This window comes from Gouania willdenowi, chromosome 4 (assembly GCF_900634775.1).
Source record: "Gouania willdenowi chromosome 4, fGouWil2.1, whole genome shotgun sequence".
Lineage (NCBI taxonomy): Eukaryota > Metazoa > Chordata > Actinopteri > Blenniiformes > Gobiesocidae > Gouania > Gouania willdenowi.
Window position 1 is genome coordinate 20,375,497 of NC_041047.1, and position 24,153 is coordinate 20,399,649.

Sequence of the window (24,153 nt, forward strand, 5' to 3'; positions counted from 1 at the left end):
GCTGGCTACAGGACCATAGCCTGCATATGGGGTTGTCATAGCAACACAGGCAAAGACAATGCAAAGTACTGAACCTACCTAAATTTTAAAAGCCTTAACTTGAGTTGTTTGGCATCTCTATCGCATGTGATGTTGCAGAAGGTATGACTGTACTAAATACTCATTTCAATCTGATGAAAACATAGGAAACTATGGAAGAACGTGCAAAATTCACTCACACTAGATAATATTAATGCTTAAAATGAAGGCTAATATACACTGTATGCACTTTATTGTGGTGCATTAGTGCTGCAAAAGTAATTAGATATCCATGAAGCTACAATGTTGGCTAACCACTTGATATTTATGAGTGTGACTATGGTTTTACTGCAGTTAATGATGTCAAATAAAACTGTCAAGAGTATTTAATAATTTATTACTGTGGAAAGTAGTGAGAACTGCTGCTATGGCTTCACTGCTATACTAAATCATATACCAGTATATGTACAATTGTCATAAGAGTAACGTTTTCCCTCTGAAGCAATGAATCAAACAGCATTCATTTATACACAGAAGCTTTTATTTAGTTAGCATGATCAGTGCTGTACTTCCTGGTTCAATACAAAATGGTCCATCAAAAACAAAAAACAAAAAAGTTTAGTTATCACAACACACTGCCTGACTTCTGGAAAACCAACAACTGAATGACAAGAATCATAGTGATGATGGAAAAACCTGTTTTTAATGAACTTGACGTCATTCTTAAAGGTCACAGCCACATTTCTTCAGTCCAGAGTTAAACTTCAAGGAAGAAGGAACTAAAACTTCTTCCCTTTATGCAATCTGTTATGACGCCAAATGTTCTCTTTCCTCAGTCTTTTCCAGTATTCCCAGCTGTCTGGTTCTAGTTCTGACAGCTTTTTCGGCTCCCCCAGATTCAGATTGAACAACCTGGAGGAAAGACAGTGTGAGAAAAGGAAGATATGTAATAGGGCTGAACAATGTTGGAGAATAACCTAATTGCAATTTTCTTTTCCTAAATATTGCAATTTAATATGAGATTATTTTTTTCAAGGGCCTCTTGTCATGTATTTTACAATATACACAAGCAATAAATTAATCTGTTTCATAATAAACAATTTCAGATTTATTTCAACTTTAAATAAATATAAAATATACAATTTAAAGCAAACAAATGTGTGGATTTACCTCTTCAACTAACTAACTTCACATTTCATGAAACATGTAAACGTGGACTGCAGTTCTTAAACACTCTCTGAACTTAACAGGACAGTACAAGAAAAAAATTTAAAAAACTAAAAAATTGCAGCCTTTGCGATTAGAAAATCGCGTTTAGTGATATTGCGAGAATATCGCAAATGCAATTAATCGTTCAGCCCTAATATGTAACTTCAAATAAGAAACAGTCCCAAAATATAATACAATAGATATCCTATTTCAAGCACAGCCACCATATCTTGGTGTTATCATGGACTACCCATGAGTATCGCACACATTTAACATTGTTATATGAAGACTGGAACCACTTAATGCTAAAACAAGTGCCAAAATAAATACAACTACTTTTTTTTTTTTTTTTTTTTTAAAGAATAAATTTCTAACAGATGACCTGCAACAAAGTGTCCAATAACAGGCTTTGAGGGTCCTACATCCTACATCCTACATGTTTTAAATGTATCTCTGCTAAAGCCTTTTTACATGTGACAAAGTCATTTAAACCAGACTAAAAATCCACACAACAGGTGCTGGATTGTATGTTGAGTACAGGGTAATGGATCGAAGGGTTTCCTCTCACCACTCAGGATATTCTTCAAAAGGCTTCAGTTTGGGGTCTTCCCCTTGTTTATAGATGTTGGCTCCGACTGCATATGAGGTGAGTCTGACAGGGTCTGTACACACCTCTGGACCTTTCAGCTCCTCCTTTACCATACCTTTACCTTTTCCTTTACCCACTACAACACAAGGAGAGACGCTTTAAGTACCAGTAACAAGAAAACAATGGGATGGAAGGGAGCACCGAAAATACACCATGAAGTTAAAATACTTTGCAATAATACGATTTTTCAGTGCCTGGTCACAGCAGTGCAACGGGGTTTATATTTTGTTTGTATAAGCAAATCCTTTACTCACCAACTTTCTTGGCATATCCACACCTCTGCACTCTGTCCAGCACACTAGGTGAACACAACAGCGGTGCACGGCTGCTTTTAATGCATTTCGTTAACACAACCACGCTAAATAAACGACACCCTGACATATTAGCTGAAGACAAAGTAAGATCACCATGCGACAGTTTGACATTCGTAGTTCACCCTGCTTCCGGTGTGTGTTTCATCTCCCCCTCACTGGCAGAGTGTGTTGCGCCCCCGTGTGGACAGGAGGGCGAACTGCAGGGCTCTACGTTATAAAGCGGCAAGCCCGTAGATTTCTAAGAATATTATATAAGAATTTGAAGAACAAGGTATTTGTGTTTGCCGTTAGCTCTAAAGGCTAAATAAATTAATTTTAATGGGTTTCGTCATATCAAAAGTACAGAAACGTAGAGCTGCCACAGGGAAAAATACAACTTAGATCACTATATTGTACAAACATGACATTGTACGAAGAATATAATTATATTGTACAATGTGATATTATATTGTTTGTACATTATAAGTATATGTTTGTACAATATAACATGTTTGTACAATAGCATTATTAAATTGTTTGTACAATATAATATAATGTTTGTACAATATCATTATGTAGTTCATATAATATAAATAAATATATTTTCCCCTTTGGCTGCTCTACGCCTCCGAACAAAAGTTTAATATTAATATAATATAATATAATATAATATAATATAATATAATATAATATAATATAATATAATATAATATAATATAATGCAATGCAATGCAATGCAATGCAATATAATATAATATAATATAATATAATAAAATGTAATATAATAAATATACTTTCTGCTTAGTTCTTGATTGTCAAGGTTGTGTTTTGTATTTTTGTAATTTTTTTGGTAATGTTTTTATTATTTGATAATTAAAAAAAAAAAAAAAAAGTTATAAGGAGAGTCACCTGACCTACACTCAGTAGGAGGCAGTAATGGCCCTTGTCACTGCTGCATTTCTACCACAAAGACAACACGAAGAAGAAATCGTTCGCAGTCGCCAGAAAATCAAAGAAGAAGAAAAAGAAGAAGAAGAAGAAGAAAAAGAACACCCGAGATTAGAAGAGGCTTGAGCTGAATCTCGAGGAAGATGTCCGAGTATTCTGGAGTTCAGAAGAGCGCCCTGAAGCTTAAAGGCATGGGAAATATGTCGGCTGGTAAAAAGTAGGTACAGGACTGCCAATAAATAATGATTAAAATGTTGTCAATCGAGGAAATACACAAAAAAGCAAATCGTCAACAGTAGTGTGGGTGTTGGCGTTCATTTTGAATCCATGTAAATTGATGATCAAATTCAAGTTCTGTTGCAAATGCGAAGAACTGAAGGCCAGAAACGTCGCTATATTATTCGCTTATATAATTGTATTCTTTCCTAAAGATTTGTGGCGTTACCATATAACGCCTAGCAATACAGCTACTAAACATGTTAGCTTTTAGCAGCTTTAGCATCTGTGAGTGGTTAGTCGGTAGCATCGACGACGTTAAACACTAGATGCATTAATAATGACAAACAAATAAAAAGAAACTCTTGTAAGATCACATAGTCTGGGTTTTTGTGGCAAAAACAACTCTACTAAATAGATAAGTCTGCTAGCATTTGGCGTATTAGTCTTAAGATAAAACAGTCACCAGTTGACCCAGAACACTAGTAGCCTGTTTGCTAGAAACACTTAGCTTGTGATGCTTTAGCCTTTCTGTGTAGGTTATTAAACAAAATCTGACTTACAAAATAAGATTTTCACATATTTTTCTGCTTGACATGTTATGTTTACTTGTAGCTATGTCAGCGTAGCAAAGATACAATTATTACTAACAAACGTCAGAAACTAAATAAAAGATGTATTCTATTTTAAACACTGAAACAACTTAGAAGTTTGATGTCACGAGTTATCCTAATGTCAATAAACGACCTTAGTAATGTGTTGAAGCAAAAAAAGCAAAACAATGTGCATCACTTAGCAGACTGAGCAAAAGCAGTTAGTGAACCAGATATATCAAGTACAAGCCAGTAAAAACTTTAATCAAGACAAGGAATCTGAAACATGTATAAGGATTATAAGAAAGTCGGTATCTGTTGTGTTGCAGAGTAAACACGCTAAATTGAATTACAAGTTTAACATTTCCAGGAATCTTCCTTTTCCTCTCATATTTGTAATTGCTTTTTCTACACATCTACTGTCAGGCTGTCGACAGATGTTTGGTTGAAATTATTGATTCGATTTTTCCATTTAGGAAGAAGAAGAAGGATAAAGAGAGGAAGGAACGCCTGGAGCAGGCAGTTGCCAACGACAACAACAACGAGGAGCTGAAATCTAAGAAGGCCTACATCGACAAAAGGACACCCGCACAGATCGCCTTTGACAAGATGCAGGAGAAAAGAGTGAGTTACTGCAGACCAGTGTGCTCAAAGAACCACTATTTCCATTGTTCACTCCCTCCTCAGCTACACCTAAGTTGACTTCATCTTTAAAGTTTACTTTGTGTCTAGAATATCTGTTGTATTTATGCACTGTTTCCTTTTTTCCAGCAAATGGAACGGATTTTAAACAAAGCATCGAAAACACACAAACACAGAGTGGAGGTAAAGATTCGACGCAACTAAACCATGTATAATATTAGGAGTTTATCACTGCTTCTGGTACAAACATGTAGAATTATAGTATTGAAATGTTTTGTATTTTTTTTTATTGCCAGGACTTTAATCGTCACTTGGACAACCTGACAGAGCATTATGACATCCCTAAAGTCAGCTGGACCAAGTAGAAGAGGAGCAACTGTTTGTTTTTCGAGTCTTTTTTATAATAATATCACAACTGACTGATGCTCCGCTAATTATCAGTCTATTGTTATTCCTCATGTGTTCAATAAAGGTGTACTGAATATTGCAATTCTTTTATTTCATTCACTGCCACGATTGGTAAATAGTGTTGATATTCTAGGTATTATCAATGTGTGTGTGTGTATTTGTTGGTGGAAATGTCACGAAAAAATCAAAACAAACTCGTACTGCATTTCTCTTTATTACAAATTGTTTTGGATATTGCACAAATGGTGAACCAACCGTATGGAGGATGTTAATTTGTACTGCTGTGGAACCAGCGGTATGATAAAGTACAGATGTTGGCACTTCAGCTGTTGTTTTAATGGTTGATATAACCCTGACATTTAAAATTAAGTGACTTCAGGGTAAACGTTAAATGTCCTTAAGTCAAACTCGGTTCCTAATCAGTTCACACAAACAGCCGTACAGAGCTGTGACTGACAGACTTTTCTGTGGTGATCTTAAGATTCAAACAATTTTTATTTTCTGTGTTTTGGCGTTGATGCTTCACTTAGGTCCCAGCATGTCACTGGGAACCACCCACTGATCAAACTGCTCCTCTGTCAGATATCCCAGCTCTACGGCCACAGCCTTCAGCGTAGAGCCCTTCTTGTGCGCCGTCTTGGCGATGGCCGCCGCCTTGTCGTAGCCGATGTGAGGGTTGAGTGCCGTCACCAGCATGAGAGACTCGTTCATGAGCTTGTTGATCCTCTCCGTGTTGGCCTGGATTCCCACCACGCAGTTGTTAGTGAACGAAACAGACGCGTCTCCGATCAGCCTCGCCGAGTTCAGCACGTTCTTGATCATCATGGGTTTGAACACGTTGAGCTCAAAGTGTCCGTTGCTGCCTCCGATGGTGACGGCTACATGGTTCCCCATCACCTGGGCTGCCACCATGGTCATTGCTTCACACTGGGTGGGGTTGACTTTACCAGGCATGATGCTGCTGCCTGGTTCGTTCTCTGGCAGGATGAGCTCCCCCAGACCAGAGCGAGGTCCTGATCCGAGGAAGCGAATGTCGTTGGCTATCTTCATCATGCTGACGGCCACGGTGTTGAGGGCTCCACTTAGCTCCACCAGGGCGTCGTGAGCAGCCAGAGCTTCAAATTTATTGGGAGCTGTGACAAATGGGAGGCCAGTGAGAGCTGAGACGGTTGAGGCGACTTTCTCTGCAAAGCCGATGCGGGTGTTGAGCCCAGTTCCTACAGCGGTTCCTCCAGCTGCCAGCTCGTACACCCTGGGCATGGCAGCTTTTACTCTTTCAATGCTGTACTTCACCTGTTGGACATAACCACTAAACTCCTGCCCAAGTGACAGCGGCACAGCATCCTGGGTGTGAGTCCGCCCAATTTTGATGATGTCTTTGAACTCCTCAGCCTTGGCAGCTAGTGCATCATGAAGAGTCTGCAGACCTGGCAACAAAACCCCGTGGACCTCAGTGGCTGCAGCGATGTGCATGGCAGTGGGGAAGGTGTCGTTGGAGCTCTGGCTTTTGTTGACATGGTCATTGGGGTGAACTGGATCCTTGGAGCCCAGTTGGCCTCCCATGATCTCGATCGCCCTGTTACTGATTACCTCGTTGACGTTCATGTTGGTCTGGGTTCCAGATCCCGTCTGCCACACCACCAGAGGGAAGTGATCGTCCAGCTTTCCAGCTGAAACCTCCTCTGCTGCCTGCATGATCGCGTCTGCAATCTTTGGGTCGAGGCCGTAATCTTTGTTGACGTCAGCCGCAGCTTTCTTTAGGATCCCAAAGGCCTTGATCACTGGAAGAGGCATTCTCTCACTGGGTCCTCCTATCTTGAAGTTCATGGTGGATCTGACAGTCTGGGCACCGTAGTACTTATCCGACGGGACCTTTAGCTCACCAAACGTGTCACGCTCGACCCGGAAGTCTGAGGCAGCCATCCTGGACGTGCAGATAAGGGCTTTGGAGTTCACGTTGTGGGTTTGCAAACCCCGGAGGCTGCAGCTCAGCCGCTGGACGTGTTTCAGAGACCGAAACATGGCTTCGCATTAGAGGTTAGTCAGAGGGGAGGTCAGCGCTGTCCTCCACATTGGCATTTATCATTGGACGAAAAGGAAAAATTATCGCCAGTTAGCCAATGATAATGCAGGAAAGGCGGGACTTAATGGTTGACCTATCAGGTGGTTGCTTCATTCGGATCAGTTAAGCGCACTAAAACACCGACAATCAGTGTTTCCTGAGCAAGACTTGCTGCACAAAATAAAACACTTTCACGCGTTATTTGGCGTTTTAAAATACAATGCCTATAATTGTTGCAAATTTGTTTAAATCATAATCTATAAATCGAAAATTCACACAACTTCAATAAATATTTAGTTTAAAAAGTTAAAAAAAATAGTTACAAGGAGTGCTGCATGGGTTTCTTGAAGTTTAAAGATGCTTTTAATATTTAGTTTGATTGGCTTTAGTGGGATAGTTCAGTTTGATTACCAGGCAGGGGAGCCTTCATGGGTTCTTTTGGTAAGGAGTATGCATGTTCTCCCATTGTTTTCTGGGTACTCCAGCTTTGCCTCTCAATTTAAAATTACCACTTAGTTTCTGTAAGTTACTGCAGGAGTGAATGGTGATCAACTGTGTATCCTATGTGAGAAGATTTAGAACCAACAAAACCTTCCGACCCTGAGCAGTGTCGGATATACAAAAGAATGAATGAAGAACATTTTGTTCACAGAGTAATAAGTGGCTGATAATTAACACATAATATTTAGACAAGTCTATTCACAAGTTTAACCTGTCTTTGAACTGGTGGACAAAACTGGAGTAAACCCAGTGAGAAATCCCATCATCAGTGAGAACATGTAAAATTCACAAGGAAATGTTAAAAAAAAAAAAAAAAAAAAAAAAAAAAAAAATTGGTAAAGGTTTTATTGTGAAATTTCGTCGGAAGTGTAGGACCGTTAACGTCCTCCACTTCTCGGCTGTTCTCGCGGTAACGCTGGGTCGCTGTTAGCTTCAGAGCTAACCCCATCGTTTCCAGGTTCGGTGTCGACCTGAAAACACAATAACCCGCTGAGACAGAGCAGAGAGCTTCACCTGAACACGGCGTCGCCCCCAGGCTGCACGAAGGAGCGGAACGATGCCGCACAACTTCCAGCCCGGAGACCTGGTCTTCGCTAAAATGAAGGGATACCCCCACTGGCCAGCCAGGGTAAGTAAGCAGCAGACAGAGGGCGGTGGAGTATATACACAACACTTCATACAAGATGCTCAAACAGACACGGTTAAACTTAATGTGCATGCTGGATCTACACTTATAGTATCAATCAGAGAGATTAAATGAGATACTTCTGGCCTAAACCAACCTACTGTACATCAATCATCACAGCAGTGCTAACATTTCTGTTTTAGAATGCCTTTATATGAATTAAATTATTTTTCAATTAATCCTACTTAGTGGTATTTATAACCGTTAGACGTTTGTAAACTAATATTCATGCTTGTTTACAGATTGAAGATGTAGCTGATGGAGCTGTTAAACCCCCTCCAAATAAAATCCCAATTTTCTTCTTTGGGACACATGAAACGTAAGTACCAAAAATACATCGGAATAAGTATTAAAGTCGTTGTCCAAATGTAGTTTGTTCACCTGTGGACATCAGTGCAAACATCTGGCAGTGTTTTTTTAATTTTATTTACAGATGTGGGGCAGGGGTAAATAAATACATTTACCATGTTCATTCAATTACTCTGCAGGTACAGTGTATATATGTTGTATAATATTTACAATGCTGTACTAATATATACTAATACTGTACATATATATAAAATAATTCTGCAGACCAGCCAGAAGAGACAAATCATTTTTAGGCCGTGGCTATTCGTACGGAAACGTATCAAACCTTATGCGGCCCCCTCATTGGCCTGTTTAGGTGAAGTGATAGGTGCACGACGTGACTTAAAGTACCATCAGTTTTATTTTAGCTCATATTTATTTTTAGCTACCTGCTAACCCTTTTATTTTAGCTCTAACCCAGGAAATAACCTATAATGTTTATTTTTGTCGTATATGTATTTTTAACCGTAACCCTAGCCCTAAACCAGGAAGTACCCTAAAATGTTAATATTTTTCGTATATGTATTTTTAAAGGTGGAATTTGCCACATTAAATATGTTAAAATGAAAAAATGTTTTTGACTAAAGTGGGAATCGAACCCACGGCAGCAGAAGGGAGGAGTCAGGCGCTTAGACCACTCACCATGCTGGAACAGTGGAAGCACACAGGCACATTACGCTTATGTAGAAAAGGTCCAAAAAAGGTACGTTTCCGTGTCAATAGTCCGAGGGATGTAACGATTCACTCAACTCCCGATACGATTCGATTCACGATACTGGGTTCACGATACGATTCTCTCACGATTTATTTTACATAATGGGACTGTAGACAAATGCTGACTGAAAAATATTCCTTTATTTTTTTTTCAGAAATACTGTACTATTTTCCTTTTATTTTTCATTGTCAAAAGAATCCCTTGATAAACTATTCAAAACAAGGCAGTTTAACTAAAAATAAATCTTGAATGAAATAAATAAAGGAATGATACAAATGAAGAAGAAGCCTCTTAATTTAAATTCTGGTTCTATAGTAAACAATGCAAAACTGCATAATGGTTCTTTTTCTTTTTAAAAGTGCAACTGAAAATGTATTTTGTGCCTTAACAATTGGACTTTGTTTGAGTCGTAGGAGATTATGCCCGCCACCTATGCTTCTGGACAAGAGAAGGATAGATAGCGCCCTCTGCTGTTTAAAAAAGTACTGCGATTCAATTTTCAAAGTTTTGATATGAACCGTGATACTTATGAATTGATTTTTAGCTGCCTTTCGATTAATCGTTACATCCCTAAATAGTCCCAGGGTCTATGGATACATTTCCGTATGAATAGACACTTAGTAATTTTTAGGAAGTGTCTATTGATACGGAAACTTATCTATACTGTAGCCTCAGGGACTATGGATACAATTTCCGTACCTTTTCTCCGTAAGCGTAATGTGCCTGTGTTTCTATCATGCCAGGATGGTCTGAGGCACCTGACTCAAAAATTCTTCCTTCCGTTGCCTTGGGTTCGAATCCCACTTTTGTCATTTGTGTTTTTTCATTTAAACATATTTAACACGGCAAATTCCACCTTTAAAAATACATATATGAAAAAAATAAACATTTTAGGGTATTTTCTGGTTTAGGGTTAGGGCTAAAATCAAAGGGTTAGCGCGGTAGCTAAAAAATAAATATAAGCTAAAATACAAGTGACAGAACTTTAAGTCACGTTGTGCACCTATCACGTGATCTAAACTAGCTAATGAGGGGTGCTCCGCATGAATAGACTGACAGTCTGTTCATACATTGATATATCAATAGCCTCGGCCTAATTTTTATTAGTCACTGTTCTGTCGTTAGGAAATGTCTCAAATGCTTAAAAGCAACCATGGAATTTTAATGTTGCAGTGTATTTACAGCCATTGAATCAATTAAAGGTGTCCTGATTAAATATTGATATTGGATATTGGTCTGATATGAAAAAAAAAACACAGTATGAGATTAGATCTGATACAAGCATGGACAATGGACAATATTGGGTTTTTACCCCCACTGCCCTCAGTTATTCCCACCATATAATGACAGTGAAAAAATTACTGAAGTGAATTTGAATTGTTTTGTACTTTAAAATTTATTTTTTATTTTTATTGGATTTATTCAGGGTCTTTTAATTATTTCTTTCTTTATTTAATTTCATTTTGTCGTTAACATGTATGTAAATCATTGGTTGATAACAAATGAGTGTGTTTTTCCTCATACCTTCTGTTGTTTACAGTTGTTCTGAGCAATATGATTTCATCAAGCCTTTATTAACATTCCACACTACAAAATAATAAATCAAAGTATTTATGATTGGTGCTGCTGTCTGATCGATATTGGTATTGGCCATTATGCAAGGCCTCAATATCGGTATTGTATTCAAAGTAAAAAAAAAAAAAAGTTGGATCGAGACACTTCTAGAATTAAAGTCAACAACCCTTTTAAATGTTCTTGGTCGCTGTGCAAGGCCATATCTAAACTTCATGAAGTACTGTATATGATCCTACAGGTCATTATGCATGTTAAGCTCAGGTGAGGCTACTAGCGCAGGTGAGGCTACTAGCGCAGGTGAGGCTACTAGCGCAGGTGAGGCTACTAGCGCAGGTGAGGCTACTAGCTCAGGTGGGGCTACTAGCGCAGGTGAGGCTACTAGCGCAGGTGAGGCTACTAGCTCAGGTGAGGCTACTAGCTCAGGTAAGGCTACTAGCGCAGTGTTTGTTTTGTGACATCATCTGTTTGAATTGATGGCACCTGCAGAGCACTAATCCATCACTAGGTGGCTCTGTGTGCTGTCTGTAGGAACTTTCTTGCATAGTAAACTTGTGTTCTTCTGTGTTTCACAGAGCGTTCCTGGCAGCCAAGGATCTTTTTGCTTATGAAAAGTATAGCGATCGCTACGGAAAGCCAAACAAACGGAAAGGATTCAACGAAGGTTTATGGGAAATCCAGAACAACCCACACGCTTCCTACAGTGCTCCACCTGTAGTAAGTCCTTCTAAAGGTCACAAATCCTGCTGAATTATTTCTCTTTGTAGCTAATTTTTCCAAATTAGTATTATTATTAGATTGACTTACATATTTATTTGTCATATAACTTCATTCTAAAGTCTACGATAAGATTTTCACAGCAGGTGTCTCTCTTTTCTTCTCTCATCCCTCCTTCAGCCAGCTAGTTCCTCTGACAGTGAGGGCAACAATGCAGGTGGAGGGGGAAGCGATGAAGATGATGATGAAGAGGACGCTCCGGTTCCTCAAAAGGCTGACTCGGGTAGCGAAATGGACTCCGAATCGGGTAGCGAGGATCAAGAAGTAAGAGGCGGGAAGCGAAAGCCACCAGCTCCAAAGGTAATGGTTCAGAGATTCTTGGATTCTTCAGGTGTTGGAAATAAATGAGAATTCAGCATGAAGTTATGTTCAGAGCGTTGGAACATACTGTACAACATTGTTGTGTTTTTTATGCCGTTGGCGTTTTGTTTTAATTCATTTTAATTAATTTTGTTTTCTATTTTTTCAAATTTATGTCCATCCTACAGTTGTATATTTGCATTATTATCTTTTGTTGGTATTTATTTTTGTTCTGACTGTTACTTTTGCCTTTCTATTGTGTTGCTGCATCGTGTGAATTTCCCCTATGGGGATCAATAAAGGTTTATTCTAGTCTATTTATTCTATTCTCATTACCAGTACGTTTACAAAAGTTGTTCATTTTTAGTTCAAATTTAACTTCAAACATCAATTTACATGAACAACCTTAAAGCACATGTGTATTTTTGTTGTCGGAGTCAAAATGTGGAATTATTTACATTGTGATATAAAGAGCAGTTTGAATGTATTTCAGTTTAAAATAATGTACAAAGAGAGACTTCTAATGAACAATGAGACAATATGAACATGGTGTTTATAGTGTTATTGTTTTTCATATTCTGGTGCTGAGAGTAGGCGTGTAAGTCCTTGCATTTGTTCATTTATTTATTCATTATAATTTTTTTTGAATAATGCTGTAATATCATTTTCACAGTTAGCGTAAACTTGGGAGACCAATATGATAATTGTTCTTCTACCTGCTCCTTTCTGGAAATGGAATGTAACAAAGTTGAATATTATTTGTTTAAAATTATGATCTTTATCAAGACAGAATGGAAATGAATGAAAGTCAAAAATCAAAAATGTAAATCACCTGATGCCAAGGGATTTCATTAATCAATTTAGGAGATCTGGGGTTTATTCAGACCCAAACTCTTAATTAGTGATTAATTCATATCCTGAATTAAAATAGTAGTTCTGTATTGGCTTTCTTTACAACCCAGATTTGATGGAATTACTTCCAGGTTTTCTTACACAAAGTTTACATGTTGAGCTGCTTTGTGAGTCTGATTGGTGTTGCTGAATGTGTTTTTGTTGCTTTAGCGTCCCCCTCCTCCAAAAAAGGCTCGTGGCTCATCCAGTGATCGTGATGAGGAGAGCGGATCCCCCTCGGGTTCGGAACCCACCCCTTCAGAGTCAGAGTCCGGCAAAAACAGTGACCAGGTAATGGGAGTAGTTTGGAAATGTCTGTGAGCAATCTGACATGTTTGATATTTATTTATGTTTAATTCTTCAACAGGATTTCACTCCAGAGAAGAAGTCTGCTGGACGAGCGGGAAAGAAAGCAGGAGGACAAGGGAAGAAGAAGGTGTACTTCTTCGTTCTCCACATACACGTTTTTTGGTGTGTTTGTGTCCCAATGTTTTTGTCTTGATTTTTACAACGTCCATTTTTATTTTGATGTTGCAGAAGGCTTTGTCTGACTCAGACTCCGCTTCTGGATCAGGGTCGGAGAAGAAGGCAGTGAACAGCGACTCTGAGGATGACAAACCTCGTCCGGCGCTGTCTGGTTCAGAATCCAAGTCTGGCTCAGAGTCTGGATCAGAATCAGATGCTCCTCCTCCTCCTCCTCCTCGAAAAGGCCCACAGGCTCGCAAAAAAGGTTCAGTTTGTATCTCTCTTTTTGCTGAATGTTTGGTATAAATTCCAAGTGACTTTGAATCTTTTGAGGAATAGTTTTCAGTTGTTTCTGATCGTGTGTTATTGGAACTCACAGAAAAGCCTGCCCCAAAGCCTCGGGCTCGGAAACCAAAACCTCCACCTGCAAAACGTGCGACTTCATCTTCCTCGGACAGCGACAGGTGAAAATGCTCTTTCTGCAACACAATACAAGGCATATCAGTTTGCTGACATTTATACATTGAAGTGCAAACAAGGGCACATTCATGTTAAATTTGGTCTTTTTCCCACAAAAAAATGTGTGGCCCACTTACGCTCAAACTGGTCCATATTTGGACACTGAACTAAAATGATTTTAGATTCAGATTTAGAGAGTTTTATTTATCCCAATGGGCTATTTAGTTCTGCAGTCCACCTGGCCATACATACATTTAAAACAAAAAAGACAGTAATAAAAGTCAGTAGTCAGAGATGCTCATTTTCACATTATCAGTCCATGAGACTCCTGTCCAGGTTTAACAGCCTGATGAGAAAGAATAAAAGACTTTGCTGTAGAAGATGCCTTCATATCATAGTGCTTGTCCCATTTCTCCCAGTGACAGTGAACCCGATCGCATCAGTGAATGGAAGAAACGGGATGAAGAGCGCAGACGGGAGCTAGAGGAACGTCGGAAAAAGGAGGAGGCCGAGGAGCTTCGGCGGTTACGCGAGAGGGAGAAAGAGGAGGAGGAGAAGAAGAAAAAAGACAAGGACAAGGGGAAGAAAGGCAGCGACAGTGAAAGCGGCAGTAGCTCAGATGAAGGTGTAGACGAGCATCCACTGAAGAAGTCCAAGAAACCTCCTCCACCTCCCATCCCTGCTCCCTCAGACTCTGATTCTTCTCAGCCTGCTGAGGTTTGTTCTCTTTTAGAACACATTCATTCAATTTCCGTTTTTCTCCAAACAATTTACTGTAATCACAAGCTATACGGTGTAATTTTGATCCCTTACGGTGTGATGTCGCCTCCTACGCTGTGTTTCAACCAGCATAGGGGGCTTTTCTGTTGTTTTTTCCCCTTTTTTAAAAGGTACCGTCGTAATAATTGTTGCACACTTGGACACAAAAGGATTTCCATACCAGTCCCAATATTACTGCAGGTCCTACATAATACCTCATTTAAATTTGAAAAACACATCTTTGAATCAGTTTTTGGAATAAAATGTTATTCGTTGTCGGTGTCTGAGAATTTATTAGTGGAGGACCTATGCCAAGCATGAGGAACTTTAACTACATTCATCACCAATTCAACAAATAATTTTTGGCTATAAAGTAAGGTAGTAACAAAGATATATATATATATATATATATATACATATATATATATATATATAAAAAATAAAAAAAACTTTAGCTTTACTAAATTGGCCATCAGAGGATTATACATTTAAAAATTGTTTTGCTTGTGTATCTCGCGTTCCCCCCATGCTGTGAACAATGGCTGGTGAGAACCCTGCCACACTTGGGTCTGGTTACTGTCATTTTATTGGTGTTTTTTTTTTATCTATTTAAAGATGAAGAAACCCTCCAAGAAAGCAGAAAACCAAAAGAAAGCGAGAGTAAAGAAAGAGCAAGAGAGAAAAGAACGAAAAGAAAAAGGGCTTAAAGAGAAGAAAGTTCGTCGGTCAGAGGAGAAGTCCAGGGCAAGGTGAGCAGTTAGAAGTCTTTACTAAAATGGAAATATCATTGAACAGCAACATACGCTGACCTCATTGGTGTCTTTCTTTTAGGTCTAAGCCTGAAAGACCCAAACGCAAACCGGAAAGGATGCCGGAGAGGAAAGTGGAAAAGAAAAAGGGTGAGTCCTGCCCAACTCTTTGATGAACAGATCACGGGTAGGTGGTGATGACTCTTCACTGAACTGCCCCCTTCTTTCTCTGTGTCCTAATGCAGAACTTTCACCAGAGGAAAAGCTACAGAAACTCCATACAGATATAAAGTTTGCACTGAAAGTGGACAATCCTGTAAGCAGAAACATGTCAAATACAAACGCTTTTCTAATGACAAATGTGAAAGCTCAACAGTGACAGTGTCTTTGTGTGGTTTCCAGGACATAGAAAAGTGTCTACAGGCACTAGAGGAACTGGAGGCGATACCAGTAACCAGTCAGATACTCCATAAGAATGCTGAAGTTATTGCCACGCTAAAAAAGGTGGGTCACTTTCTGTGCTCTGAGAATCGTTTTCTTCTCCAAGCAGTTTAAAGATCAGATGAATACAATGGCGTATATAATGTTTGGTTGATAGCTACTTTATCGACTGTTGCCTCCCACACCTCCCAAAAGTCTGTTGTGCATTTCTGTTTTACTGTTGTTCAAGTCAGCACTTTTCTCTTTAGGACCCACCGTCAAGCTATTTTCCTGAATTAGCTGTATTTTATTCTACAAGTTTATCTGAGAAACACAAAATAACAATTCTTCCAACTTTATCCTCAACAAAAAATCTGACTCATCAATGCCTTTTCATTTGCATTTTCAAAATTAGGAGAAATTATGAAAGCAAATTAAAATATGTTAGACATATTTCCCAGTAATTAACCAAATGTTCAACCATCATAGGTGTATTGAATAAAAAGTCAATAAATAGATTTTTAATTTACTGTAGTCATATACAAATAAAAACTGACATTCCAAAGCACACATTGTAATTACACATTTCTAACATGACTCCTTTTCTATCATAAATATAGAAAATATTGGCTTTAAAACAACTTTGAATATACAGAGACAACATATTTCCTTCAAAATAAAAGGTTTTTCTCATTTCCTAACTTTAGAAAACAGGTGAGAAACTGAGTTGTCTTCTTCCTGTGTTTTTTGTCATTGCCCCTTCAGATCCGGCGATACAAAGCTAGCGCTGCTGTTATGGAAAAGGCTACTGAAGTCTACAACAAGTTAAAGCTTCGTTTTGTGGGCAAAGCTGAGATACCGGCTAAACCGAAACCAGAGAACAGCGAACCAGGTGACAACGATAACGACAACACAAAAAATACAGGTAATAAGTAAGATTAATGCAGTCTCAGGTTCTGCTTTACCCGAAGTTTAGCATCAGGTTTGATTTAATCATATGGCTCCTTTAGATTCCACCTCAGTGAATGGAGAATCTGAGCAGAAGAAAACTGATATGGAGGAAGAGGAGAAAGTGAAATCACAGACAGAGGAGGAGAATGATGAAAACACCACCTCAAGTCCAAACAGGTAAACACCGACGTGAAGCAGGGAACACAAGCTGACTCTTTTTTTTTTTTTTTGATTTTAGCCTCCGCCTAGGAGTTATTTATTTATATTTTCACAGGCATTTATTTATTTGTCTGTCTGTCTGTTAGCAGTACTTAACAGATTTTTGAACACATTTTAACCAAAGATAGACCTTACACCATAAAAGATTTCAGTAAGTTTTAGAGGGGATCCAGATAAATAAACTGATTCTAGATCAGTTAATAAATCAAAACATCTCTCGTCAATGGTGAAATTAAAAAAAATCTACATCTCTGTTCATAATTCATCAATATTTATTAAATTTCACTTCATTATGCTGGTTGGTTACTCAAATTCCCACGCTGAGTTTCATGCAGATCGGATCCAGATTGTTCATTTTATCAGGATTTTTTTAAAAGAATGGAGGTCCCATAAATTCGGACCTACTGTATGGTTATTAATGGGGATATTATTGTTTTTACAAGCCTTTAAATTGTGAATGATCATGGTACCATGTCAGTCAAGGCTCACTGAGGGCTGTGATTGCAGGAAACCCTCCTCCCTCCTCTCAGCTTTTATAGGAGGGGCGGGGCCAACAGTGAAAGTTGATGAAGCAGGGCAATCCAAAGAATCTGTTTCAGCCAATACTAAAATTCACTTGTAGTAGCCGGCGTTCAACCCTTAGAGGCCAGTAACTCTGAAATTTATGCAACTAAATACGCAAAATTAAAATACTTTTACTAAAATTGGAAGAGTTGGATTAGGATTCATAAACAGCACTACTTAATACCCAAACACATATGTAATCAGCAGAAAAATGTGGGTTTGGGATCTAGTTACTCTTTAAGTGCAAGGGCTGGGTATAACAGCATGTTTTTTTGGAAAGTAGTACGGTAACACTGCCTTTTTTTTTTCTTCTTGGATGCTATTGTGATTTGACCACAGCTGTGCATGTGTGTTTGTTGTATAGACTGAGCCCTGAAAGCCCAGCTGAGAGACAGAGTCTCTCATACGAAGAGGCAGACCACTCCCTCTCTGCAGAAATGGAACCAGCCGCCATAGAAAGCTGAGAACGCCTTCACAACACCTGCAGTGGACCAAGTGCTTACAGATCGTGGCCTCTGTTTGACGTCGATGCTCTTGGCCTTGTGAAAATACCAACTCTCACACTATCTGTTACGCCACTGTTGATGTTTTGGACATTTTGTACTATAATGAACTTCAAACCAGAAAGACCGTCTGCTCAAACCATCCAGTTTGTTTATTTATCGGGGCAAAAATTGGCGAGCTTGTTAGTGTAATTGTGATGTGGCGCAGCACAAACATCTTTAGTTTATGAAACGTATTTCTCCTTTTATACAGTGCTCAGCTCTTCCTGGTTCCACAGCCCTGCTTCTGGCTTCTCTGATTGTTTTTTTTTCCCCAAACATATTTGATCTGTCACACTGTATGGTTACATTTTCACTCCTCATTTCCTAGTTCTGCTGCGTGTCAATACACAAGTTAATAGAAAGAAATGTAAATTTCTTGCTTCGCAGATTTTTGGTTTCCTCTTGCCTGATATCACGAAGGCCTTTGTCTCTGTGGATGAATTTGTTGGAGGGAAGGACATTCTTGTAAGTCTTTTTATTTTTTTACTTAAAAGAACTGCTCTTTGATCCAGTCGATCCAGTTTGAAATGTAAAGAGTCACTTATAACTGTTTTCCATGGAGGTCCGTCTACTGTTTTTATAACTTTTGTTTTCAAATATTTACAGTTTTGTCTAAAGTAATTGTTCTGAAGTCTCACACAACACCTTGCTTTTGTCTTTCCTCTATTATCTGCTTTCAGTCTCTTACATATTTAATCTAATATGTCAAGATCTCACATAGCCACAGCCTATTTGAACACTTCTGTCGTGCATTCATCAGTTGTTTTTAGTGCTCTGTAAATCGGTAAAAAGAATTTCTATGACTTAGTTGAGACTTCAATAAAAATCTCAGCATGACTTCAGTCTGTTAGTTATTTTGTTGAATTAATTTCAGCTTTTCCACAATATTTGTTTTAGATTTGTGGTGCGTTCATTTAGCTGTGCCACAGAAAAATGATTCACTAACAGCCATCTTGCATGCAGTGTAGCTTACAGCTGTGCTTTAACACTGTCGTGCTGTTGCACATTAATGTGCTGTGACAAACTGTACAGATGTGGTACTCTGACAGTAAACCAAAGCTCCTCCTTGTCTGCAGATGGTAACGGTAAGCACAAAAGGAATGCAAATCAAATTTTGTTGTGCTGTACTTCGATACAGATGATTTATTGGTCCACTGGCACACCCAGCGGTCCCCCGAGAACAGACACTGACAATGACAGACAGGAATCAGTGGATGAGGAAAAAACAAAATGGAAGTGGAGATGACATACAAAACAAATATTGATAGAATCACAAAACGACTACTACAGAAATGCTGAACCAACACAGTAGACAATGACATCACCTCTCTATGACTTCTAACTCAGGTCTTTATTTAAATAAATATTAGAAATAGTAAACGTCTCGCATGCAGGTGATTGTGTTTTTTGGGGGTGTCATTATGGTGTTAAGGTTAGCATGTTTGCCTCAGCAAGAAAGTTCTAAGCTCATGCCCCAGGGTAGAACATTGGGTAACCTTGCATTGGTTTTCTCTGAGTACTGTACATACCAGTTTATTTACTATAGAGAACGTTATATATTGTTTTACTATAGTTCATCGGGCTACATAAAATACACACTGGTTTTTCTCAAACTCCTTTCTCTGATTTTTTTAATTGAACAGCTTAGAGGACAGATGACAAGAGTAATACTATTTCTCAGTTGTATTTATTCTAATTAGCCACAACAAGTAAAGTTTATCAGGCCTGTCATTCCTGCAAACAGCTCACACGCAGGTGAGAACCAGAAGCAAGAGTGTGTCCCGAGAATTGGGAGTAGACATTTTATCTTCATGGGCCGGGTGTGCCCCGTACAATGGGTAAGTTGACGCAAACGTGTTTTAATCCATTCCAACCGACTGCATCATGACCTTGGGGTTATGTGACCAGTGCACAAGGTGTATCTGTTGGAAACCAACCAAGCATGTAGCTCAAGCTACAGTGTTTAAATGTATGGAAGCCCATTTCCGCAACTAAAAAAATAATTACTATGTCATATTTATGAGTTTGTAAAGTCATAATTATGAGAAAATTATTTTTTATGTAAAGTTGCAAAAACAAAATGTGACAGAATCATAGAGAGGGTTCTCACGGCGAGTCATCAACCAGGAAATCGCCATTTTGGAGATAAAGCAGCAGGTCTACAAACAGCACGGAGAGAAGAAAATCCCAAATTTTGAGATGAAATGGTGAACTATTGCCATGTTTTTGGCTGTACCCATCGGTCAAACAGTGAGACACATTTGGAGTTTTATAGATTGCCAAAAATCATAACAAATCAGGGAGAACAATCTCACAAGTTATCAGAGGAAAGGAGGCACTTGTGGCTAGCAAAGCTAAACCAGGATCTACGAGGCAAAAATCTGGACAACAACTGAATATTGGTACAGCCAAAAACACGGCAATAGTTCACCATTTCGTCTCGAAATTCGGGATTTTCTTGTCTGCGTGCTGTTTGTAGACCTGCTGCTTTATCTCCAAAATGGTGACTTTTGGGTTAATGATCGCGCCATGAAAATCCTCTATTGCACTTATTTATGTACTTCCACCATTTTCTACACTATGTTCCATGGGTTGAATTCTAACTGAATAAACAGCCAAAATGTGTGTTTTGAATGAATTATCATTCAAAATGTTATTAAGAATAGTAGTGTAGGTAGACTTTCTATCTATCTTCTATTTATTTTTGATTTTTTTTTTTTTTGTGGCATAAAAAGGCTTTCATATGAATGTGTTAAACCCAGCACAATTCGTTGCATTATTTATTTATTTATTTTTTCTCAATCCTGTGTTAGCTGGGGTGGGTGGTGGGGGCTCTTTGGGAGTCTAGCCCATGAACCTGATGTGTACCACTGCGGCCCTGCGGATGATGACTGTTTCAAACACGTTACATTAAGAGTGAAAGAGAAGGAAGGCTTTAGCTGAGCCACACTGAGGTATAATGTGAACATTAGCAGGAGGAAACAGTAGCTTCCCCCCCGTGAACAAGGATGCTGGACCTTTAATTCCCCCTGAATCCCATATGAGAATAATACTCAAGTCAGCTGACTTTAGACGCCATTTTGTCAGCCATTTCCTTCACTGATCCACCGCCAGTGTCTGCACGGCTCAGGACGCCCCGTCTGTGTTCAGCTTCATCTGCCCGGGCTCGGCCCCACAGCAGCGGACACGGACACACCGGTACCCGGGTGGATGAGAGACAGTCCAGCAGGTCGCTCGGCACTAACTCGACCCGTAGGAGGCCCCGCAGCAGCGCAGCGGTACGAGTCCCGGAGCAGACATGGCTCTGAAGATAGTCAAAGGCAGCATCGACCGAATGTTCGACAAAAACCTCCAGGACTTAGTACGTGGCATCAGGAACCATAAGGAGGATGAGGTAGGTCGCACTGTCAGAGGAAAACCTGCTTCCGGACTGAGTGGTACCGTTACAGCAGACACTAAGCTAGCAGACGTCAGATCAGCTCAGGTTTAGTGAGTGACAGCAAAACACTGATCATTGTTTCATCACAGGTCACTTTATTAACACCAGCTGAGAACAAATGGAGGTCTCTGTCTGAGAGACAGCACGTCCTGGACCTAATGTTACTGCCCAGTAAAGTATCAAGTTGATTAAAATAAAAAATAAAAACTCCAGTAATCCTTGAACTTCATCCAACCGTTGACTCGGCCTGAGCTCAAGGATTGGATAACATTAGCCAACTCATGATTCAGGAGGCTTTGGACAAACACAGCTGTGTGCTTTCAAAATCTAGTGTACCTGCACATCCCATATATCCACTAAATATCTACTGAAATGAGAAGATTGTAAATTAGAGTTTGAAAACTGTGTTGGGTTTGCATTTCTTGTAGAGACGAGCAAGTGTGTGAATTCTAGTTTATCCCTATGATGTGATAGACTAGGGATGTTCAATATTAGCTTATACGATATTTGATACAACGATATTGCCAAACACTAAATTTTCGATACTAACCGATACCAGTATATACAGTGGCCCCCTCCTCGTCACATAATATAGAAAAACAGGTTCAGGGTACTTTTAATGTGATGTAATCCACAAATAAACATAATCTGTGTAAAATAAGAATGGCATTCTATGGATACGTTAAATGTATCCATAGAATACCATTCTATGCATAAGCAGCGACCCTCATTGGCCAATTTAGGTCACGTGATAGGTGCACTACTAACTTAAAAGTTCCGTCAGTTTTATTTTAGCTCATATTTATTTTTATCTACCCCCCTAACCCTTTTATTTTAGCCCTGACACTAAATGTTTATTTTTTGTCGGATATGTATTTTTGAAGGTGGAATTTGCCGTGTTAAATATGTTGAAATGGAAAAAAAAATTTGTCAAATGTGGGATTCGAACCCACGTTAGCGGTGAGTGTGGCGCCTTAGACCACTCGGCTATCCTCCGGAAATGTACTGGTAGCTATAGTTCCGGGGGCTATGGCTACGTTTAACGTACCTCCAGACACTTTCAATCAGAATGGTCGTGGCTATGGATACGTTAAATGTATTCATAGACTGCCACTCTATGCATACGCAGCGACCCTCATTGGCCAGTTTAGATCACGTGATAGGTGCACCACTTGACTTAAAGTTCCTTCAGTTGTACTTTAGCCCTTTTTTTTTTTTTTTTTTTTTTTTTTTTTTTTTAGCTACTGTGGTAACCCTTTTATTTTAGCCTTATCCCTAACCCAGGAAATACCCTAAAATGTTTGTTTTTGTCATATCTGTATTTTTAAATGTGTTAAATATGTTAAAATGAAAAAAATTATATGTCAAAAGTGGGATTTGAACCCACGTTAGCACAAGGAAGAATCCTTGAGTGTGGCGCCTTAGACCACTCAACCATCATCTTAACATGGTGAACATTGGCACAGTACGCTTATCTCTAGACACTTTCAATAACTATATGTATTGAACTTTATTGATTGAAAAAGTGACACATTGGTCGGTAAAATGTTGTCTCAAACAACAGCACATATCGGTTCGTCAATATTGGTGAAAAAACGATACCGATGTCAACCGATATTATCTGGTTGACATCCAGGTTATTTGCTATAGCCTCATATTACCTTTCCAAAATTGAGAGCCTACAACCTCCTCTGTGGGACTGGCCATTGTAGCTGTGACAATTCCTATGTTAACATGTGGGATCAGATATGATAATAAATTTAATAAAATTCTTAGATAGTTATTCGAGAGGACTGAAACTGCTGCTATCAAATCTATAAATATAATATAGTTAAAAAATAAAACAGATGAATATTAAACTCATGCATGGAGAACACCTTTGAGCTGAAGAATGAGCCACGCCTTCTCTACAACATCAGTACCAGAATTAATCATAACATAATAAAAGTGAGGTGGAAAATCGCCAAAAACGATTTTTTTCAAGATATATTGTGGTTTAAATTTCTAACAGATAAAAACACCTTTGTCAGTTTACATTTTTTCATTGTACAAAGGTGTGTGTTAAAATGCATATTACATTCATCTCCATCATCTATATTATTGATATAATGAGCATGTATTTGCAGCTTCAAACATTAGGTTAAATGGGCTGGTTACTGGTGAAGCACCAGTTTAGGCCAGACACCTTTCCAGCCTTGGGCTGAAAAAAAAAAAAAAAAAAAAAGGGCGAGTGCGTGGATCTTTTACAGAGACAGCACATATTTCATGGATTTAATTTTTTACACCTTTAGTGTTTGTTGTCTATGTGGTTCAGAACTAGTGCTGATATTAATAACATCCACAAACGTAGATGGAGAACAAGCCCTGCTTGATCTTTTGATTCAGCTCCGATCTGTCCACCAGAGGTAATCTAAACCCGAGCCGTCCAGATAGGTTGTTGGTTACCCTGTCAACAGTGGACAGTTTGCTAAAATATTAATACCGTTCTGCATGCGTGTGCTTTCCAGCGCCTGTTGGCTTTTTTCCCCTCTCCAGCTCGTAGTTTCTCATGCGCTGTATTTGCTTTTCATGTTTGTGCCGAGCGTTCGCACACCTCACTCAACCGCTCTCGTCTCCACGTCTTGGGCACTTTTGGAACTTAATAAGAAGGTGTGAGGAGGACATCTCAAACGTCAATTCACCCTCAGCCCACTCGTTGTTTGCATATAACCTTACAGGCCCTCCTGTGTATCTCCTGTTAGAATCTGCTGAATGTC

General features: G+C 39.0%; 5 protein-coding genes across 9 annotated transcripts in view; 3 read left to right on the top strand and 2 right to left on the bottom strand.

The window, feature by feature from the left end:
- Window positions 1-702: 702 nt before the first annotated feature.
- Window positions 703-2,356, bottom strand: mrpl54 (mitochondrial ribosomal protein L54). Its single transcript, XM_028445090.1, has 3 exons — window positions 2,131-2,356; window positions 1,796-1,952; window positions 703-930 (listed from the first exon to the last, which is right to left on the bottom strand). Exons 1-3 carry the CDS (start codon window positions 2,255-2,257, stop codon window positions 798-800), a joined length of 417 nt encoding a protein of 138 aa, XP_028300891.1. The 5' UTR covers window positions 2,258-2,356; the 3' UTR covers window positions 703-797.
- A 791-nt stretch (window positions 2,357-3,147) lies between these two features.
- fam32a (family with sequence similarity 32 member A) lies at window positions 3,148-5,058 on the top strand. The gene is made up of 4 exons (XM_028445011.1): window positions 3,148-3,334; window positions 4,403-4,550; window positions 4,698-4,751; window positions 4,865-5,058. The coding sequence occupies exons 1-4, from the start codon at window positions 3,261-3,263 to the stop codon at window positions 4,931-4,933; spliced, it is 345 nt and encodes a 114-aa protein (XP_028300812.1). The 5' UTR covers window positions 3,148-3,260; the 3' UTR covers window positions 4,934-5,058.
- Window positions 5,059-5,171: 113 nt separating this feature from the next.
- fh (fumarate hydratase) lies at window positions 5,172-7,070 on the bottom strand. The gene has a single exon (XM_028444530.1). It carries the CDS (start codon window positions 6,996-6,998, stop codon window positions 5,499-5,501), a length of 1,500 nt encoding a protein of 499 aa, XP_028300331.1. The 5' UTR covers window positions 6,999-7,070; the 3' UTR covers window positions 5,172-5,498.
- An 821-nt stretch (window positions 7,071-7,891) lies between these two features.
- hdgfl2 (HDGF like 2) lies at window positions 7,892-18,795 on the top strand. The gene is made up of 16 exons (XM_028444529.1): window positions 7,892-8,167; window positions 8,467-8,543; window positions 11,435-11,576; window positions 11,757-11,936; window positions 12,999-13,118; window positions 13,195-13,263; window positions 13,365-13,557; window positions 13,672-13,756; window positions 14,171-14,468; window positions 15,126-15,259; window positions 15,342-15,409; window positions 15,505-15,575; window positions 15,662-15,763; window positions 16,445-16,604; window positions 16,690-16,807; window positions 17,778-18,795. Exons 1-16 carry the CDS (start codon window positions 8,096-8,098, stop codon window positions 17,875-17,877), a joined length of 1,989 nt encoding a protein of 662 aa, XP_028300330.1. The 5' UTR covers window positions 7,892-8,095; the 3' UTR covers window positions 17,878-18,795.
- Window positions 18,796-20,868: 2,073 nt separating this feature from the next.
- The window catches only part of ap3d1 (adaptor related protein complex 3 subunit delta 1), a 33,159-nt gene continuing 29,874 nt past the window's right edge, over window positions 20,869-24,153 (top strand). For 4 of the 5 annotated variants that reach the window (XM_028443786.1, XM_028443787.1, XM_028443790.1 and 1 more), the window contains exon 1: window positions 20,869-21,352. In XM_028443786.1, coding sequence (XP_028299587.1) covers window positions 21,257-21,352 — 96 coding nt within the window. In that variant the 5' untranslated portion in view covers window positions 20,869-21,256. The remainder of the gene's footprint in view (window positions 21,353-24,153) is intronic. The other variant, XM_028443789.1, reaches the window with a different exon arrangement.

Bases quoted from the DNA above. Each gene is read 5' to 3' on its own strand.
- fam32a (XM_028445011.1), top strand. From the start codon at position 3,261: ATGTCCGAGTATTCTGGAGTTCAGAAGAGCGCCCTGAAGCTTAAAGGC. The intron at 3,335-4,402 runs GTAGGTACAGGA...TTTTCCATTTAG, and splicing joins AATATGTCGGCTGGTAAAAA to GAAGAAGAAGAAGGATAAAG. The intron at 4,752-4,864 runs GTAAAGATTCGA...TTTTATTGCCAG, and splicing joins CACACAAACACAGAGTGGAG to GACTTTAATCGTCACTTGGA.
- fh (XM_028444530.1), bottom strand. From the start codon at position 6,998: ATGTTTCGGTCTCTGAAACACGTCCAGCGGCTGAGCTGCAGCCTCCGG.
- mrpl54 (XM_028445090.1), bottom strand. From the start codon at position 2,257: ATGTCAGGGTGTCGTTTATTTAGCGTGGTTGTGTTAACGAAATGCATT. The intron at 1,953-2,130 runs GTGAGTAAAGGA...CTTGTGTTGTAG, and splicing joins TGGATATGCCAAGAAAGTTG to TGGGTAAAGGAAAAGGTAAA. The intron at 931-1,795 runs GTGAGAGGAAAC...TCTTTCCTCCAG, and splicing joins TTTGAAGAATATCCTGAGTG to GTTGTTCAATCTGAATCTGG.
- hdgfl2 (XM_028444529.1), top strand. From the start codon at position 8,096: ATGCCGCACAACTTCCAGCCCGGAGACCTGGTCTTCGCTAAAATGAAG. The intron at 15,410-15,504 runs GTGAGTCCTGCC...GTCCTAATGCAG, and splicing joins GAAAGTGGAAAAGAAAAAGG to AACTTTCACCAGAGGAAAAG. The intron at 16,605-16,689 runs GTAATAAGTAAG...TGGCTCCTTTAG, and splicing joins CGACAACACAAAAAATACAG to ATTCCACCTCAGTGAATGGA.